The 18,795-nt window shown below is 44.2% G+C and overlaps 1 protein-coding gene across 1 annotated transcript in view; it reads right to left on the bottom strand.

Moving 5' to 3' along the window:
• Positions 1-4,604: 4,604 nt before the first annotated feature.
• The window catches only part of scn4ab (sodium channel, voltage-gated, type IV, alpha, b), a 16,718-nt gene continuing 2,527 nt past the window's right edge, over positions 4,605-18,795 (bottom strand). Inside the window, exons 3-17 of the mRNA XM_050070364.1 lie at positions 15,831-15,994; positions 15,083-15,151; positions 14,914-14,951; positions 14,538-14,692; positions 13,791-13,964; positions 11,691-11,813; positions 11,250-11,534; positions 10,697-10,750; positions 8,886-9,023; positions 7,964-8,068; positions 7,613-7,883; positions 6,722-7,343; positions 6,496-6,640; positions 6,295-6,372; positions 4,605-5,847 (exon numbers count right to left, since the gene is read on the bottom strand). Of these exons, the coding sequence (XP_049926321.1) occupies positions 5,485-5,847; positions 6,295-6,372; positions 6,496-6,640; positions 6,722-7,343; positions 7,613-7,883; positions 7,964-8,068; positions 8,886-9,023; positions 10,697-10,750; positions 11,250-11,534; positions 11,691-11,813; positions 13,791-13,964; positions 14,538-14,692; positions 14,914-14,951; positions 15,083-15,151; positions 15,831-15,994 (2,784 nt within the window). The 3' untranslated portion in view covers positions 4,605-5,484. The remainder of the gene's footprint in view (positions 5,848-6,294; positions 6,373-6,495; positions 6,641-6,721; positions 7,344-7,612; positions 7,884-7,963; positions 8,069-8,885; positions 9,024-10,696; positions 10,751-11,249; positions 11,535-11,690; positions 11,814-13,790; positions 13,965-14,537; positions 14,693-14,913; positions 14,952-15,082; positions 15,152-15,830; positions 15,995-18,795) is intronic.

The following is an 18,795-nucleotide window of genomic DNA, read 5'->3' as shown; positions in this document are numbered from 1 at the left end:
TTTCTGCTAATAATCTCTTTGACAACTTTCAATCCGGCTTCCGCTCCTGTCATTCTACTGAAACTGCCCTGACTAGAGTTGTCAATGATCTGCTGATCACTGCAGACTCTGGATCAGCTTCCTTACTTTTAATTCTTGATTTGAGTGCGGCTTTCGATACCGTAGATCACTGTGTGCTTTTACATCGGTTAGAGCATTGCGTTGGTGGGCTGGCACTCTCGTGGTTCCAGTCTTATTTATCTAGCAGATCCCAACGCGTTGGTTTTAATAATTATTTTTCTGAATGTTCTACTGTCATCTCTGGTGTGCCCCAGGGTTCTGTCCTTGGCCCTCTGTTGTTTTGTATTTACATGCTCCCTCTGGGCAAGATCTTTTCAGAATATGGCATTAAGTTCTCTTGCTATGCGGATGATACGCAGCTATACATGCCGCTGCAGCCAAATGACCCCTCCCAAATCCAAAATTTAGAGGCATGTGTATCCCAAATCAAACTTTGGATGTGTCACAACTTCCTTATGCTTAATGCTGCAAAGACTGACTTGTTAGTGATTAAGCCTAATAACTATAAGCACTTGTCTGAGGATCTATGTCCGTATGATCACTGAGAGCTTTAGAATTAGCATTAGAAACTTAGGAGTTATTTTTGATCTGACTCTCACTTTTCTGCCTCATATCAAGGAAATCACTAAGACAGCATTTTTTCATCTCCATAATATAGCCAAAATCCACCCTGTTTTATCTTTCCGAAACACTGAGATTGTTGTTCATGCTCTTGTGTCCTCTAGACTGGATTATTGCAACGTTCTTTTCTCTGGCCTCCCTAGCTGTGCTATCAGAAGTCTTCAGCTTGTGCAGAATTCAGCCGCCAGACTTTTGACGAGAACCAGTAGATATAGCCACATAACTCCTGTCTTGGCATCACATCACTGGCTGCCTGTTCAGGCTAGAGCTGATTTTAAAGTTCTTCTTTTAACTTATAAGGCCTTAAATGGACTTGCACCATTGTATTTAACCAAACTACTTACACCCTACCTCCCACCACGTCCTCTTCGCTCTCTTAATTCGCACCTACTTGTCATCCCATCGGTTAATAAAAAGTCAGCTGGCTGTAGGGCCTTCTCCTACCGTGCTCCTTATTTGTGGAATGGCCTCCCATTAGCTATTAAAGAAGCTACCTCCACTGATATTTTTAAATCCCGTCTTAAAACACACCTTTTTACTCAGTATTTCGGTTAGTCTAATTTGTAACTGTTTTATCACTGTCTTTTTGTGCTTTTATTATTGTTTTTATTGTTTAATCTTTTATTGTACTTGGTTTTTATTGTAAAGTGTATTGAGACCATGTACCATGGTGATTTTGCACTTTAAATAAATTGATTGATTGATTGATTGATTGATTGATTGTTGAACCCTGTGGAGCCCTGCAGAACCCTGTGGAGCCCTGCAGAACCCTGTGGAGCCTTGTGGAAAACCTCCACTGTGTGTGTGTGTGTGTGTGTGTGTGTGTGTGTGTGTACAGGGCCCTGTTTCAAAAAGCAGGCTCAACAAACTCTGATCCTGATCTCTGATCTCTGATCCTGATCAGGCCCAGTCAGCCTGAGGGAAGCTGGGTCACAGTGAGCACCAACAGACATCATCAGTAGAGTGCAGATAACATGACTCTCAGAGACAGGAAGTGGAGTTAAAAGCAGAGCCACTGATTTCATCCAAAGCTGAATCAGATTTGAAGACATGAAAAATCAATGTGCTCCATCAGCTGAACAGAGTGAGGTGTGATGGGAACAGCCTGCAGAGCGTGTTCATATGTGAGGTGATGTGATGTCATGTGATGAGGTCATGTGTCTAACATACAGAAACATGTTTCTATCTTAACAGTGTTCATATATTTGAATATAATGTATTCAGCTGTAATGTGATGGAGCCCAAACACACTGGGCACAAACTCAACATCAAACACACAGATATTAAACAGACTGGAACTGATCCTGACGTCATGACGACGTGGACACCAGGCTGATGGAGCTATTATGGGATGTTGAGTCCCATCAATGAGCCAGTTCCATCTTTGAATATATGAGACGTCTTGACCAATGACCTCATCATGTGTCCAGGTAGATTCTGATTTATGTCCAGAGAAAACCACTGAAATAGCTCAAAATCTTTTCAGAACCACAAACACTTTTCTTACGGGCCGACAAACCGCTGTCTCTCCTCAGATGATGATGTGTAATATATGATATATGTGGGAGGAACAGATTGTTAGATAAATGATAGTGTGAGGTCAAACAGTATCTTTCATATAGACACTCCTCCAGGAACCACAAGACGTCACCTTCTCCTTACACAACAGGCCCTAAATCATTTCTGACTCAACCTCCACCACTTCATTCACTAAAGGACACGCCATGTTTCTACTTCCTGCTACACGCTCAGGAGTATGTTGCCATAGTAACTGACTCAGAGTTACACTGATCCTGGTTTCTGATGTTTGTGAAGAATTACAGCGGAGACATTTCCTGGACAGTTTGAAGCTTTAATCATTTTGTCTTCACTGCAAGCAACAACCATCATCATCATCATCTGCCATAATCATCACCTCAAACATTCACATCAACCAAACAGCTGATGACTCTGACATTCATCCACCAATCACGATGTTTGGTCTTAGCCACAGTTTGACATCGAGTGAAAACAACTTCTGAAGTTGGAGATTAAAAGTGAATCATAAAAACACTCCTTTATTCATACAAAAAACACCACAAAATGATCACGTTAGAAATAAAGATGTTAAAGAAAGACGTCAAAGACGTTAAACAAAGAAATAAAACTACTGCGGGACAAAAAGCTGCAGATTAATAAATTCATTAATAAGTTTGACTTTTCTCAGTAAATCTATCGACTGACTTGACATCTATTTTCAAACACTTGAGATTTTGTCATCTGGAACTTCCCGTTGTTGTTGTTTACAGAAACTGAATCTATTTCCTGTTTACAGCTTTGTTTACTTTACAACAGCACTGATGTCTGGACCTGTGAAGGTTGGACTGATTCGTTTTGTTGCCTCAGTGATGTTCTAACTTCCACTGTGACTGTGACGTCATAACACCTGACATGACGTCACAGTGTCCACTGTGATGTCACGTTTTGTTCCAGATGTAAAATGAAAGTCGTGTGTTCAGCTGTCAGACGATGTGAGTGGACAGGAAGTCTGAAGACATGTCAGTAGTCATGCCATCTGCAGAACGTCAGCAGGACACCATCACTGCATACACATCACACTGAGTCACAGCTGCTGCAACGTCGACTGTTTCACCTCAGTTAGTTTATACGGACAAAGTTCATCATGTCGCAGCTTTTCGTCTTTAATTACCTGTTAATTATCATAATAATAATAATATAATAATCAGGAGGGGTAACAAGTTCTTTCTCAGACCCGTTGTTTTTCCATAATCCTGCTGACCAACAAACAAACAAAGAAACAAACAAGCAGAACTGAAAATATAACCTCCTCTCTGGATCAAACGTGGTGAGAAATTCAAGCTCATTTTGTTGTTTTCTATCCTGTAATTTTATCATGTTGACCTGTTGTCCTTCTGTCTTTCTGTCCGTCTGTCCTTCTTGACGATGGACCCCTCCCCAGGTTTCTTTCATTTCTCCCTGTTGAAGGGTTTTTCGGAATTTTTTTCTTTGTCTGAAGGGAAAGTCTGAGGACAGACAAGTCTGAGGACAGACATGTCTGAGGGTCTGAGGACAGCCAGGTCTGAGGGTCTGAGGACAGACAGATCTGAGGACAGACAGGTCTGAGGGTCTCAGGACAGACAGGTCTGAGGGTCTGAGGATAGACAGGTCTGAGGACAGACAGATCTGAGGACAGATAGGTCTGAGGGTCTGAGGACAGCCAGGTCTGAGGGTCTGAGGACAGACAGGTCTGAGGACAGATAGGTCTGAGGGTCTGAGGACAGACAGGTCTGAGGACAGACAGATCTGAGGACAGCCAGGTCTGAGGGTCTGAGGACAGACAGGTCTGAGGGTCTGAGGACAGCCAGGTCTGAGGACAGATAGGTCTGAGGGTCTGAGGACAGACAGGTCTGAGGACAGATAGGTCTGAGGGTCTGAGGACAGACAGGTCTGAGGACAGACAGATCTGAGGACAGACAGATCTGAGGGTCTGAGGACAGACAGATCTGAGGACAGACAGGTCTGAGGGTCTGAGGACAGATAGGTCTGAGGGTCTGAGGACAGACAGGTCTGAGGACAGATAGGTCTGAGGGTCTGAGGACAGACAGGTCTGAGGACAGACCGATCTGAGGACAGACAGGTCTGAGGGTCTGAGGACAGCCAGGTCTGAGGGTCTGAGGACAGACAGGTCTGAGGGTCTGAGGACAGACAGGTCTGAGGACAGAAAGGTCTGAGGGTCTGAGGACAGACAGGTCTGAGGGATGAATGACAAGCTGCATCCGTCACCATGGTTACTGATCACATCACTGTCAGTCCTGTGATCAATCTGAGGACAGATAGGTCTGAGGGTCTGAGGACAGACAGGTCTGAGGACAGATAGGTCTGAGGGTCTGAGGACAGACAGGTTTAGGACAGACAGGTCTGAGGGTCTGAGGACAGACAGGTCTGAGGACAGATAGGTCTGAGGGTCTGAGGACAGACAGGTCTGAGGGTCTGAGGACAGACAGGTCTGAGGACAGACAGGTCTGAGGGTCTGAGGACAGACAGGTCTGAGGACATACAGGTCTGAGGGTCTGAGGACAGCCAGGTCTGAGGGTCTGAGGACAGACAGGTCTGAGGGTCTGAGGACAGACAGGTCTGAGGACTCGACTTTAATTATTAAAGAAAATAAAATACAGAATCTGATGAATGACAAGCTGCATCCGTCACCATGGTTACTGATCACATCACTGTCAGTCATGTGATCAAACTGAACAACCAAAAAAACTGTTTGTCTCATCAGATTCAAATGTCGTTTTTAACCAGGCGTGGCTCATCTGTTGACTCTCTGCCTTCTGATTGGCTGTCTGCTCTGTCAGTCATCACTGATGCTCCTCTGAATGATGTGTGTGTGTGTGTGTGTGTGTGTGTGTGTGGTCAGAAGTGGGCGGAGTCTCGTCTGTGACTGATTAAAGAGTTGAGCAGGTTGGTATCAAACTGTCAGACTGAATAACGTCACGTGATTGGTCATCTAAAACCTTCAGCCTGACTGATAAACACTTGCAACAGGTAAGAGTCACCTGGTCTGAGGTCATCACAGGTCACTGATGACATCATCATAACTGAAGTACGAGTGTACAGAGTGTCTGAACTGAATTCATCCCACAGGAAATGAGACATAGATTTTCAGAATAAGAGCATGTTGAGTCATCGATGGTTCAGGCTTGCCGTCTGCTGTGACGAATCACTGAGTCTTTACAGCCAGGTTCGTCCAACGCTCCTCCGACAGGTGAGTTCCGACAGTGTAGAGCACAAACATAACTGTCATCACACCACTGACTCCCTCAGGTTCTCATTTTGTACAGACTCAGAGGTGTTTAAGGGAGGAGCAGCATGGAGGAGAAACTCACTCTGAAGCTCCACCCGGGAGGGACGTACCTCACCCGAGACACCTGAGACAGGCTCATCTGTCTCCTGGCTGTCTCCGTACAGCTGACTGATTCGTTTACAGAGAAGTCCTCCTGTCTCGGGCGGCGAGACATCTCGCTGCCCCTCCTTCTCTCTGTATTTATAGGATGCCAGTTTGACTGTCCGCTGCAGAAGGTGTTTCCTGTACGCTCTCTGGATCACTGTTGCCGCCACTTCTTCCTGTTTCCTCCGCAGAGTGCTGCTGATTGGTTCATATGACACCTGCAGGTAAGAATCATCATCACCTGTGACTTCAGAAAACTTTGAGAAATTATCAACATCAGTTTGTTTTTATGTCAACAAATACGATAAGGATGACATGACGTGATGACACGAGACAAGAAGAGAAGGGACAAGACATTGTGACGTGACGAGATGAGACGAGACGATATGAGATGAGATGTGACAACACATGATGACGTGACGAGATGAGATGTGACGAGACGAGATGAGACGAGTTGAGACAAGATGTGACGTGATGACATGACAAGATGAGCAACAAGACCAGACAAGATGAGACAAGACATGATGATGTAATGAGATGAGACGAGACAAGATGAGACGAGACAAGATGAGACAAGAGGAGACGAGACGAGATGAGACATGATGATGTGATGAGACGAGACGAGACATGACAATGATATGACATTATGATGACACAAGTGTAACCTTGGAGGGGTTGTTGGCCATGAACTTCTCCTCCATGCTGGCCTTCAGAGTGTCCATCTCTCCTGAATCACCTAAAACCTGCAGACAGATGATTCAGTAAGATTTAACGAGATACGATGAAACATCATGATACTATAAAATATAACGAGATATAAATGTAGAATAAGTGATGAAGCTGAGGTGAGCAGGTGATGATGTTACCTGTGCCGTGAGCGCCAGCAGGATGTCCAGACAGTGGATTTTGTCTCCAGGAACCAGAGGTAGATCCATGTGGATCAGTCGGATGGTGTTGGGTTTGGGGATCCTCAGAGGATCCTTCAGAGTGTCGCAGAATTCAGACAGCTTACTGTGGAACACATGAGAACCCGTTAGGGTTCTTAGGAGAACACACCAGAGTCAGACAGAAGGACACGCAGGTGGGACTCACCTGTATTGGATGAACTGGGAGGCGTCGGGGTCAAACTTCTCCCAGGTTTCATAAAACATCTCAAAGTCATCCTCGCACAGCGGGTCAGCGCTCTCCTCCGTCGCCACATTGAAGTTCTCCAGGATGATGGCGATGTACATGTTGACCACCACCAGGAAGGACATGATGATGTAGGTGGTGAAGAAGATGATGCCGATGCCCGGGCTGCCGCAGTCCCCTCTGACCAGCGATCCAGGGTTTTCTAAGTCAGGGTCACAGTCCGGCGGCGTGTTCATGATGGGATTCAGCAGACCGTCCCATCCGGCTGACGTGGTAATCATAAACAAGCAGATCATGCTGTTCCCAAACGTCTCAAAGTTAAACATGTCATCGATCATGGCCTCCTTCCTCACGTACGCAAAGTTCGACATGCCGAAGATGGAGAAGATAAACATGATGAGGAAGAGGAGGAGGCCAATGTTAAAGAGGGCAGGAAGTGACATCATCAGGGCGAACAGCAGCGTCCGGATCCCCTTTGCTCCACGAATGAGACGAAGGACTCGACCGATACGAGCCAATCGGATTACACGGAAGAGTGTGGGCGAGACGAAATACTTCTCTATGATGTCAGCAAGGAGAAGGCCTGAAGAGAAGGAGGGAAGAAAAGGAAAGGAAAAGGGAAAGGAAAGACAGAACTGTATTTGCATCTAGTTTCCTTCTGAGGTCAAAGAGAAAAAAAACTGATCATAAAAAGAGGAAACAGAAAAAAATACTCACTTCATCTCTGATTAAAATTTAAAACTTAATTTCTTTAAATTTTAGACACGAGAAGATTTCCGATGTTCTGAATGAATGATAAGACGATTACATCAGCAGACAACGATTTACCGATTTACCGATTTACCGACTCACCTACGATGGACAGGATGACAACCACAAAGTCAAAGATGTTCCAGCCGACAGCGAAGTAGTGCTGCCTGAGTGCAGTCAACTTGAGAACGCACTCTGAGGTGAAGATGATGATGAAGACAAGGTTGACCCAATAGAGAATGATTTCTTTCTCCTGGCTCTGCTCATCCGTCTCCACCATCATGGTCACCATGTTGAGACAGATCAACACCATGATGAAGATGTCGAAGAACTGTGTGGTGACCAGGTCAAAGACCAGACCCTGGAACTTATTCTGTCGGACAGAAAGAGAAGAAACACCTGAGCTCACCTGACCGCTCTGAATCACGTCAGACAGGAAGTACGTGACCTGACCTCAGGGCGGGGAACAGGTTTCTGAGGTTTCTTTGAGCCCAGTTTCTTCATGGCGTTGTAATATTTCTTCTGCTCCTCCGTCATGAAAATATCTTTTCCTCCCAAGTGAAGAAAAAAAAAGACAACAACCGTTAACTCACAGATGAAAAGAAAGTGCTCAAAGTGTATTATCTCGACCCCTCTGCTGAAAATCAATTCTTTATTAAATTTATTATCTCAACCCCTCTGCTGAAAATAAAGTCTCTGTTAATGTGATGTTTTTATCTAGCAGACGCATCATGGGTGAAATACACAGTCAACACAGTGGTAAAACATTTCCACTTTGGAACTGTCAAAAACACGGTACATGAACCTGTACCTGTATTGAACCTTTCAAACTCTTAAACACTATACGTGTTAAATTCACACGCTGGTGGCCGAGGTGACCCTAGGAGGTACCACCCGTTTAAACAGCCATCAGGAGAGATGTGGTGATCAGTATTTTACCCAAAGACACTTCAACATACAGACTGGAGGATCAAACCTCCGGTCTTCTGATTAGTGGACGACCCGCTGTACCTCCTGTGCCACAGACGGATTCAGACAGCTGGGGTTTATGATGTCACATATCTAAGGAACCAATCCTGTCAGTGTGGAGCTTTTCATTAGCATGACGCTACGACGAAACGAGGGGTGTCAGGAAAATCTGGGTGAAGCTGTGTATCAGCGAAATTTATTTCATCTTCACTACACTGTGAGACAAACAGTCACCATCAGAACAGAAAACAAGCAAAACAGGCAAACAGGTACGCTTGGGCTGCAGGTGAGTGTCTGAGGGTGGAGAATGAACATCAGAGCCAGTTTAACACATGAACAGATTTTTCACATGTAAACAAACGTGTAAACAAGATGAACATTAGACTGTCAGAGAGGAGAAACTCATCTTTGCTTTCTGCTGGTTGAAGTTGTCGATGATGACTCCGATGAAGAGGTTGAGAGTGAAGAAGGAGCCGAAGATGATGAAGATGACAAAGTAAAGGTACATGTACAAGTTGTCCTCGTACATCGGCTGGGACTCCACCTACACACACACACACGCATTATGGTCACCATGGTAACCACTTTCAGGTCAGTTTTACGCTACGTTGTAAAATCAAACTTGTATTTGTTAAAGTAGGGTTAAAGTGTGTCTGTCTGAGAACAAAGGTAAGATTATTTCAGTACTACTATCAGTATTAGTATCTGTTACAGTTCTACTATCAGTATTAGTATCTGTTACAGTTGTACTATCAGTACTAGTATCTGTTACAGCACTACTATCAGTATTAATATCTGTTACAGCACTACTATCAGTATTAGTATCTGTTACAGTTCTACTATGAGTATTAGTATCTGTTACAGTTTTACTATGAGTATTAGTATCTGTTACAGTTCTACTATCAGTACTAGTATCTGTTACAGCACTACTATCAGTATTAGTATCAGTGACAGTACTACTATCAGTACTAGTATCTGTTACAGTTCTACTATCAGTACTAGTATTTGTTACAACACTACTATCAGTATTAGTATCTGTTACAGTTCTACTATGAGTATTAGTATCTGTTACAGTTCTACTATCAGTATTAGTATTTGTTACAACACTACTATCAGTATTAGTATCTGTTACAGTTCTACTATGAGTATTAGTATCTGTTACAGTTCTACTATCAGTATTAGTATCTGTTACAGCACTACTATCAGTATTAGTATCAGTGACAGTACTACTATCAGTACTAGTATCTGTTACAGTTCTACTATCAGTACTAGTATCTGTTACAGCACTACCATCAGTATTAGTATCTGTTACAGTACTACTATCAGTACTAGTATCTGTTACAGCACTGCTATCAGTATTAGTATCTGTTACAGTTCTACTATGAGTATTAGTATCTGTTACAGTTCTACTATCAGTATTAGTATCAGTGACGGTACTACTATCAGTACTAGTATCTGTTACAGTTCTACTATCAGTATTAGTATCTGTTACAGTTCTACTATGAGTATTAGTATCTATTACAATTCTACTATGAGTATTAGTATCTGTTACAGTTCTACTATCAGTACTAGTATCTGTTACAGTACTACTATCAGTATTAGTATCTATTAAAATTCTACTATGAGTATTAGTATCTGTTACAGTTCTACTATCAGTACTAGTATCTGTTACAGTACAACTATCAGTATTAGTATCTGTTACAGTTCTACTACTATTAGTACTAGTATGTTACATTATGGTGTTAGTACCAGTATAAGTGTAACTATTATCTGCTCCAGTATAAATAAAAGTCATTGTTGTGTAATAGATTAAATTTACTCATCCACCTGTTTAAAATGTAATCAGTAATGTAACTATTCCAGTCCATCAAAGTATCTTATTACATTTAATTTGTTTTCTAACAAATGTTTTAAACTGGGTAATAAAGCTAAAAGGTTAAAAAACACAAGTCCATAAATGTATTTAAATTTGTCCCAATGGCCTGGCTGAGCTGCTTTGTCCAGAAATGTGTTCAAATAATAAAGAAAGCACCAGAATCAATGTTCGATCCAACATTTAAACTTTTTACCACAAAAACATTCAGAACTTTGATTAGTAACTATAATTTAGTTATGTAACCCTAACCCAGGACCAGTATCAGGACCAGGACCAGGGCCAGCATCAGTAGCAGTATTAGTATCAGTGAACACATTAAAAGTATCAGAGAGTGAACTGACGTCTCTGGAGTCCACGGCAGCGTACATGATGTCCATCCATCCTTTAAACGTGGCCTGAAAGACACCAAGTAAACAGTTAAAAAAAGTGAAAGTAGAAACAGACTCAGCTCAGACAAGGAGCTTTCAGTGGCATAACATTTCTCACAGGTCTGACTCTAACGTCATGTGATTCACAGGTAATCAGTGGTTAAAGTGAGGAGGTGAACACGTGTTGGCGTCATCAGACAAATTTAATAGACACCATGTTTCTACTTCCTGACTCTGGGCTGGGACCCTCAGATCGAGACCCCAAGGTTGGAACCCCCAGGTTGGGACCCCCGGGTTGAGATCCCCAGTTTGGGACCCCTGGTTTGGGATCCCAGGGTAGAGACCTTCAGGTGGGGAACCCAGGGTTGGGACCCCCGGGTTGAGATCCCCAGGTTGGGACCCCCGCGTTGAGATCCCCAGGTTGGGACCCCCGCGTTGAGATCCCCAGGTTGGGACCCCCGGATTGAGACCTGTTATGTGTGATGGTTTAATATTTCAGATGTCAGACTGGATCTCTCGGACTCACCACCTGCAGCAGCGACAGGTAGCCCATCCCAACGTTGTCGTAGTTGACCTTTAAGTTCTTCCAGCGGACCTCGGTGGAGTTGTCTGCAATCAGCGCGAGACACTCTGTCCTGTTGTTGACACCCTCGGGGGAAAACACTTCCTGGGACGTCTCATTGAAACAGTAATAAAACTTTCCTGCGAACAGATTGACGCCCATGATGCTGAAGATCAGCCAGAAGATCAGACACACGAGCAGCACGTTGAAGATGGATGGGATCGCTCCGACCAGGGCGTTCACCACCACCTGAGGACAGACAGGGACAGAGAGACAGGTCAGAGACTGAGAGACAGGTCAGAGACAGACAGAGACAGAGACAGAGACAGACAGTGAGAGACAGACAGAGAGACAGGTGTTAGGGAACAGACAGACAGTCTGTTCCCTAACACCTGTCTGTCTCACCCTCATGCCCTCAAAGCGCGACAGGGCCCTCAGGGGCCTCAGAGCTCTCAGTGTCCTCAGAGACTTGATGGCTCCCAGCTCAGAGTATCCAAGGACGTTTGCTGTCAGAGACACCAGAGACACCTAGAAGACACAGGACACCTGCTGATGACATCACAGCACAGGTGACCAATCAACAGACAACAAGTCCTCCTTGTTTACAGTGTGTCTGTGACCACTTTAACTAATCCATATGTAATCAATAATCAGTTACTGATCAGTTTATATGTCCACAACAAGGATGACTCAGCACCAGGCACTGATAGGATCAATAACACTGAGAATATGATCAATAACACTGAGGGGAGTTTTTCCTGATCAGCTGTGAGGGTCCAACGGACAGAGGGATGTTGTATGCTGTAAAGCCCTGGGAGGCAAATTGTGGTTTGTGATATTGGGCTTTATAAATAAAATTGATTGATTGATTGATTGAGAACATGATCAATAACACTGAGAACACGATCGTGTTCTCAGTGTTATTGATCCTGTTCTGTGTTATTGATCGTGTTCTCACTGTTATTGATCCTGTTCTCAGTGTTATTGATCGTGTTCTCAGTGTTATTGATCGTGTTCTCTGTGTTATTGATCATGTTCTCAGTGTTATTGACCGTGTTCTCAGTGTTATTGATCGTGTTCTCAGTGTTATTGATTGTGTTCTCAGTGTTATTGATCCTGTTCTCAGTGTTATTGATTGTGTTCTCAGTGTTATTGATCCTGTTCTCAGTGTTATTGATCGTGTTCTCACTGTTATTGATTGTGTTCTCAGTGTTATTGATCGTGTTCTCACTGTTATTGATCGTGTTCTCAGTGTTATTGATCGTGTTCTCAGTGTTATTGATCCTGTTCTGTTATTGATCATGTTCTCACTGTTATTGATCATGTTCTCACTGTTATTGATCCTGTTCTGTGTTATTGATCATGTTCTGTGTTATTGATCCTGTTCTGTGTTATTGATCATGTTCTCACTGTTATTGATCCTGTTCTGTGTTATTGATCCTGTTCTGTGTTATTGATCGTGTTCTCAGTGTTATTGATCGTGTTCTGTGTTATTGATCGTGTTCTGTGTTATTGATCATGTTCTCAGTATTATTGATCGTGTTCTCAGTGTTATTGATCATGTTCTCAGTGTTATTGATCGTGTTCTCAGTGTTATTGATCGTGTTCTGTGTTATTGATCGTGTTCTGTGTTATTGATCATGTTCTCAGTGTTATTGATCCTGTCTGTTCTCAGTGTTATTGATCGTGTTCTCACTGTTATTGATCGTGTTCTCAGTGTTATTGATCCTGTTCTCAGTGTTATTGATCCTGTTCTGTGTTATTGATCATGTTCTCACTGTTATTGATCATGTTCTCACTGTTATTGATCCTGTTCTGTGTTATTGATCCTGTTCTGTGTTATTGATCATGTTCTCAGTGTTATTGATCGTGTTCTGTGTTATTGATCATGTTCTCACTGTTATTGATCATGTTCTCAGTGTTATTGATCCTGTTCTGTGTTATTGATCGTGTTCTCAGTGTTATTGATCATGTTGTCAGTGTTATTGATCCTGTTCTCAGTGTTATTGATCGTGTTCTCAGTGTTACTGATCATGTTGTCAGTATTATTGATCCTGTTCTCAGTGTTATTGATCATGTTGTCAGCGTTACTGATCATGTTGTCAGTGTTATTGATCCTGTTCTCAGTGTTATTGATCGTGTTCCCAGTGTTATTGATCATGTTGTCAGTGTTATTGATCCTGATCTCAGTGTTATTGATCGTGTTCTCAGTGTTACTGATCATGTTGTCAGTATTATTGATCCTGTTCTCAGTGTTATTGATCATGTTCTCAGTGTTATTGATTATGTTCTCAGTGTTACTTATCATGTTGTCAGTGTTACTGATCATGTTGTCAGTGTTATTGATCCTGTTCTCACTGTTATTGATCATGTTCTCAGTGTTATTGATCATGTTCTCAGTGTTACTGATCATGTTGTCAGTGTTATTGATCATGTTGTCAGTGTTACTGATCATGTTCTCAGTGTTACTGATGATGTTCTCAGTGTTATTGATCATGTCCTTACGTCCACAATAAGGAAGTCCAGCCAGCACCAGGCGTTGGTGAAGTAGGTCTTGAATCCATAGGCGACCCACTTGAGAACCATCTCCACCACGAACACGTAGGTGAACACCTGGTCTGCATACTCCAGAACCATCTTTATAACCCGACGCTGCTCCAGGTAGATGTCCTCAAACGCCTGTCCACATGGTCACATGGTTGTGTTGTTATTTATGTTGTGTGAGGTCATCATCAGTTCTTGTTTACTTAGTCATTATTAGACATGATGCCACTGTTGATTAATAATTATTAAACGATACGTCACAGTGAGCACTGAGTTTGTTAAAGACAGTCTCACCTGTGTCAGCTCTGGCGGCCATGTTAGTAATCAGAACGTCAGCCACATGTGTAGTCCACTGTTAGCCATGCTAGTAGTCCTGTGGTCTGTTTATTAGTGTCCTGCTGTCAGCCATGTTGTGTCCACAAGTTAGTACACACACATCCCTGAGAACCAGTCAGATCTCACTCGCTCAATCGCATGATCAGATCAAACAAACCAACCAGCAGATGGATTAAAGACTGTCTTTAAATAAATGTCACAACAAGCATCACAGAAAAAGTAAAAATTAATCAAAAAGAAATCAAATTAAAAGAAGTATCAACACTGATCTCACAGCAAAAAAACTGATCACGTCTGAATCAATAATCATATCTAATATTTAACTGACACTTATCATTAATCATTACTAATAATCTGAATAATAATATTTACCAGAGCTCCACTGCTCATCAGAATCATAAAGATGATGAAGGTCTCAAAGTAGTTGTGTTCTACAATGGAGAAACAGGTTCTTCTGATGTTAGACCACACCTTCCCTCTGCCCTGGGATGTGTCTATGTCCAGGAACGGACAGCGGTGGTAACACTCTGAAATATACAGAACCAATCAGCTGCTGAAGTTAAAACGTAATGTACAAATGACCTGTTTCATTCATTCATTCATTTTCTATAACTGCTTATCCTGTCAGGGTTGCCGGGGGCGGAGCCTATCTACTTGCTCCAGCTGAAATTAAACATGTCACCCGATATTTTCTGTTGTTAACCTGCCGATCGACTGACGGAGCGTCACAATGATTCATCGTCTGTACGTTCATTGTCGTCCGACACTCGGAGACACTGTGAGACACTGTTACACAATTGGAGACACTGTGAGACACTGTGAGACACTGTTACACAATTGGAGACACTGTGAGACACTGTGAGACACTTTGAGACACTGGGAGACACTGGGAGACACTCAAAGACACTATTACACACTGAGAGGCACTGGGAGACACTGGGGGACACTGAGGGACACTAGGAGACACTGAGAGACACTGGGAGACACTGGTAGACAGTGAGAGACACTCAGAGACACTGGGACACACTTAGAGACACTCAGAGACACTGGGGGACACTGAGGGACACTAGGAGACACTGAGAGACACTGGGAGACACACAGGTCACAGTTTACTCTTGCTGACATCGAATCAGTGACCCATGTCAGGGGACAGAGCTTTTTACACCACTGCTAGGGCTGATCTGAGGAGAGGGATCAGGGCTGCCAAGCTGGCCTATAAAGGCAAAATTGAGGACTTAGTCTCGGATAACGACCTGAGACGAGTGTGGCAGGGGCTACAACATCTCACCAACTATAAAGGCAGCAAAAAGGCAGTAACAACAACAAATGGAGCCCTGCTGGCAGAGGAGCTTAATAACTTATTTGCCCGCTTTGAGACCAGAAGCTCCTCCACTCCACCCGGCCTGGTCACTGACACACCTGCCCTCACTATTCAACAGCATGAGGTGAGGCAGGTTCTCAAAGCGGTGAATCCAAGGAAGGCTGCCGGCCCTGACGGCGTACCTGGGAAGGTACTCAGGGCATGCTGCAACGAACTCTCTCCTGTCTTCACCATCATCTTCAATTTATCTCTCGCCCAGGCCACTGTTCCCCCTTCTCTGAAATCAGCAATAATCATCCCTGTTCAGAAGAAACCATCCTCAAGCAGCCTAGCAGACTACAGACCTGAGGCCCTCAGCCATCTCATAATGAAGTGTTTTGACAAACTGGTGTTCAAACACATACAAGCCAGGCTCCCCCCATCCCTGGACCACCACCAGTTTGCATTCAGGCCGAAGAGATCCACAGATGACGCCATATCCATCACTCTCCATACTGCCTTGAACCACCTGGAACGCAGAAACAGCTACGTCAGGATGCTCTTTGTGGATTACTCCTCTGTCTTCAACACCATCATCCCAGACATCCTGATGAATAAACTGCTGACCCTCGGCCTCCCCCCACCCACCTGCAGCTGGATCAAAGACTTCTTGACTAACCGTCCACAGTCTGTCAGAGTAGGCCCTCACCTTTCCTCCACAATCACACTCAGCACCGGCTCACCTCTGGGCTGTGTGCTGAGTCCCCTCTTCTATTCACTATGCACCTCTGACTGTACACCGACATTTCCATCTAACTCTGTTATTAAGTTTGCAGACGACACTACTGTGGTTGGACTTATTACAGGTGGTGATGAGTCTGCCTACAGGCAGGAAGTCCAAAACCTGTCTGAGTGGTGCTCTGTCAATAACCTCATCCTCAACACTACATAAACAAAGAACTCATAATTGATTTCAGGAAACACAATACAAGTCACCAGCCTCTCTTCATAAATGATGAGTGTGTGGAGAGAGTTCACTCATTCAAATTCCTTGGCGTCCACATCACAGACTGTCTGTCATGGTCATCTAACATCTCAGCGACTGTTAAAAAGGCACAACAGCACCTCCACTTCCTGAGGATTCTCAGGAAAAACCAACTGAGTGAAAAGCTGCTGGTTTTTTTTCACAGATCAACAGTCGAGAGCATCCTGGCTTACTGCATTTCTGTGTGGTTTGCTGGATGTTCTGTTGCAGACAAAAAAGCTCTCCAGAGAATCATGAAGACAGCAGAAAAAAATCATCGGTTGCCCCCTCCCCTCTCTGTCAGACATTGCAAACAGCCGCATTCTCTCAAGAGCTAAAAACATTATTAAGGACAATACACACCCCGGTCATCATCTGTTTGAACTATTACCCACCGGCAGGTGTTATAGGTCCATCAAATCCAGAACCTCCAGACTCACTAACAGCTTTTATCCAGATGCTATAACGTCATTAAACAAACACAGATAATAAACCCTCCCACCTGCCGCCCTCTTGCACATGAACACTTGCCCTGCATTTTAAATTGTTGTTTTTGTATTTATTGTACTCGTACTAGTACTCGTACTCATCGTCCTCCGCTCATTTCGGCTGCTTGTACTCGCGATCTCGTTCTTTCCTTCACTACCCAGAGCTCGTGACCATAGGTGAGGGTTGGAACATAGATTGACCGGTAAATCGAGAGCTTAGCTTTCTGGCTAAGCTCCCTTTTCACCACAACGGACCGGTTAAGCGTCTGCATCACTGCTGATGCCGCCCCAATCCGCCTGTCAATCTCCCGCTCCATCCTACCCTCACTCGTGAACAAGATCCCGAGATACTTAAACTCCTCCACCTCAGGCAGGACCTCCCCCCCGACCTGGAGTGGGCAATCCACCCTTTTCCGTCTGAGGACCATGGCCTCAGACTTGGAGGTGCTGATTCTCATCCCAGCCGCTTCACACTTGGCTGTGAACCGTCCAAGCAAGAGCTGGAGGTCACTGTTCAATGGAGCTAGGAGGACCACGTCATCCGCAAAAAGCAGGGACGAGATCCTCCCGTCACTGAACCTGACCCCCTCCACCACTCGGCTGCACCTAGAAATTCTGTCCATGAAAGTTATGAACAGAACCGGTGACAAAGGGCAGCCCTGGCGGAGTCCAACCCTCACCGGGTACAGGTCCGACTTACTGCCAGCCACGCGAACCAGACTCACGCTCCTTCAGTACAGGGACTGGATAGCCCTTAGCAAGGGGCCACCAACCTCATACTCCCGAAGCACCCCCCACAGGATGCCCCTTGGGACACAGTCGTAATCCTTCTCCAAATCCACAAAACATATGTGGATTGGTTGGGCAAACTCCCATGCCCCCTCCAGCACCCTGGCGAGGGTAAAGAGCTGGTCCACGGTTCCTCAATCTGAGGTTCAACTATTGACCGGAACCTCTTCTCCAGCACCCTGGAGTAGACCTTACCGGGTAGGCTGAGGAGTGTGATCCCCCTGTAGTTGGAACACACCCTCTGGTATTTATTGTATATTCATTCATTCATTCATTCATCTTCTAACCGCTTCATCCTCTTGAGGGTCGCGGGGAGGCTGGAGCCTATCCCAGCTGACATCGGGCGAGAGGCAGGGTAGACCCTGGACAGGTCGCCAGACTATCGCAGGGCTGACCCATAGAGAGAGACAACCATTCACGCTCACATTCACACCTACGGACAATTTAGAGTTATCAATTAACCTAGTCCCCAATCTGCATGTCTTTGGACTGTGGGAGGAAGCCGGAGTGCCCGGAGAGAACCCACGCTGACACGGGGAGAACATGCAAACTCCGCACAGAAGGGCTCCCACACCCAGGATCGAACCGGCAACCCTCTTGCTGTGAGGTGACAGTGCTAACCACCACACTACCGCGCTGCCCATTTATTGTATATTGTTGTATTTATTTATTTATTGTATGTGTGTACCCAGTGGAGTTGCACTCTGAATTTTGTTGTACTGTAATGTACAATGACAATAAAGGCTTTCAATTCAATTCAATTCAGTTGAGTTCAATTCAATTCAATTCAATTCACAACCATTTACTCTCACTGATGCTATCTTCAGACTGGAGGAGGTGGAAATGGTTAATGTGTGTTGTAACAGGAAGTTAGGGTGTGACTGTGTCTTTCCTTTTTGATAAAGCTTAAAGGTAGGGCTGGCTCAGGCTTGCCTTGTACCAGCTGAGGGGACCTCCTTTAATACACCTCCTATAATATACCACTTGTAACAATTTAATTTTCAATTCAATTTTATTTATAAAGCCCAA

The sequence above is a fragment of the Epinephelus moara genome, chromosome 18 (assembly GCF_006386435.1).
Source record: "Epinephelus moara isolate mb chromosome 18, YSFRI_EMoa_1.0, whole genome shotgun sequence".
Lineage (NCBI taxonomy): Eukaryota > Metazoa > Chordata > Actinopteri > Perciformes > Serranidae > Epinephelus > Epinephelus moara.
This window is presented reverse-complemented; position numbering and strand designations above follow the sequence as displayed.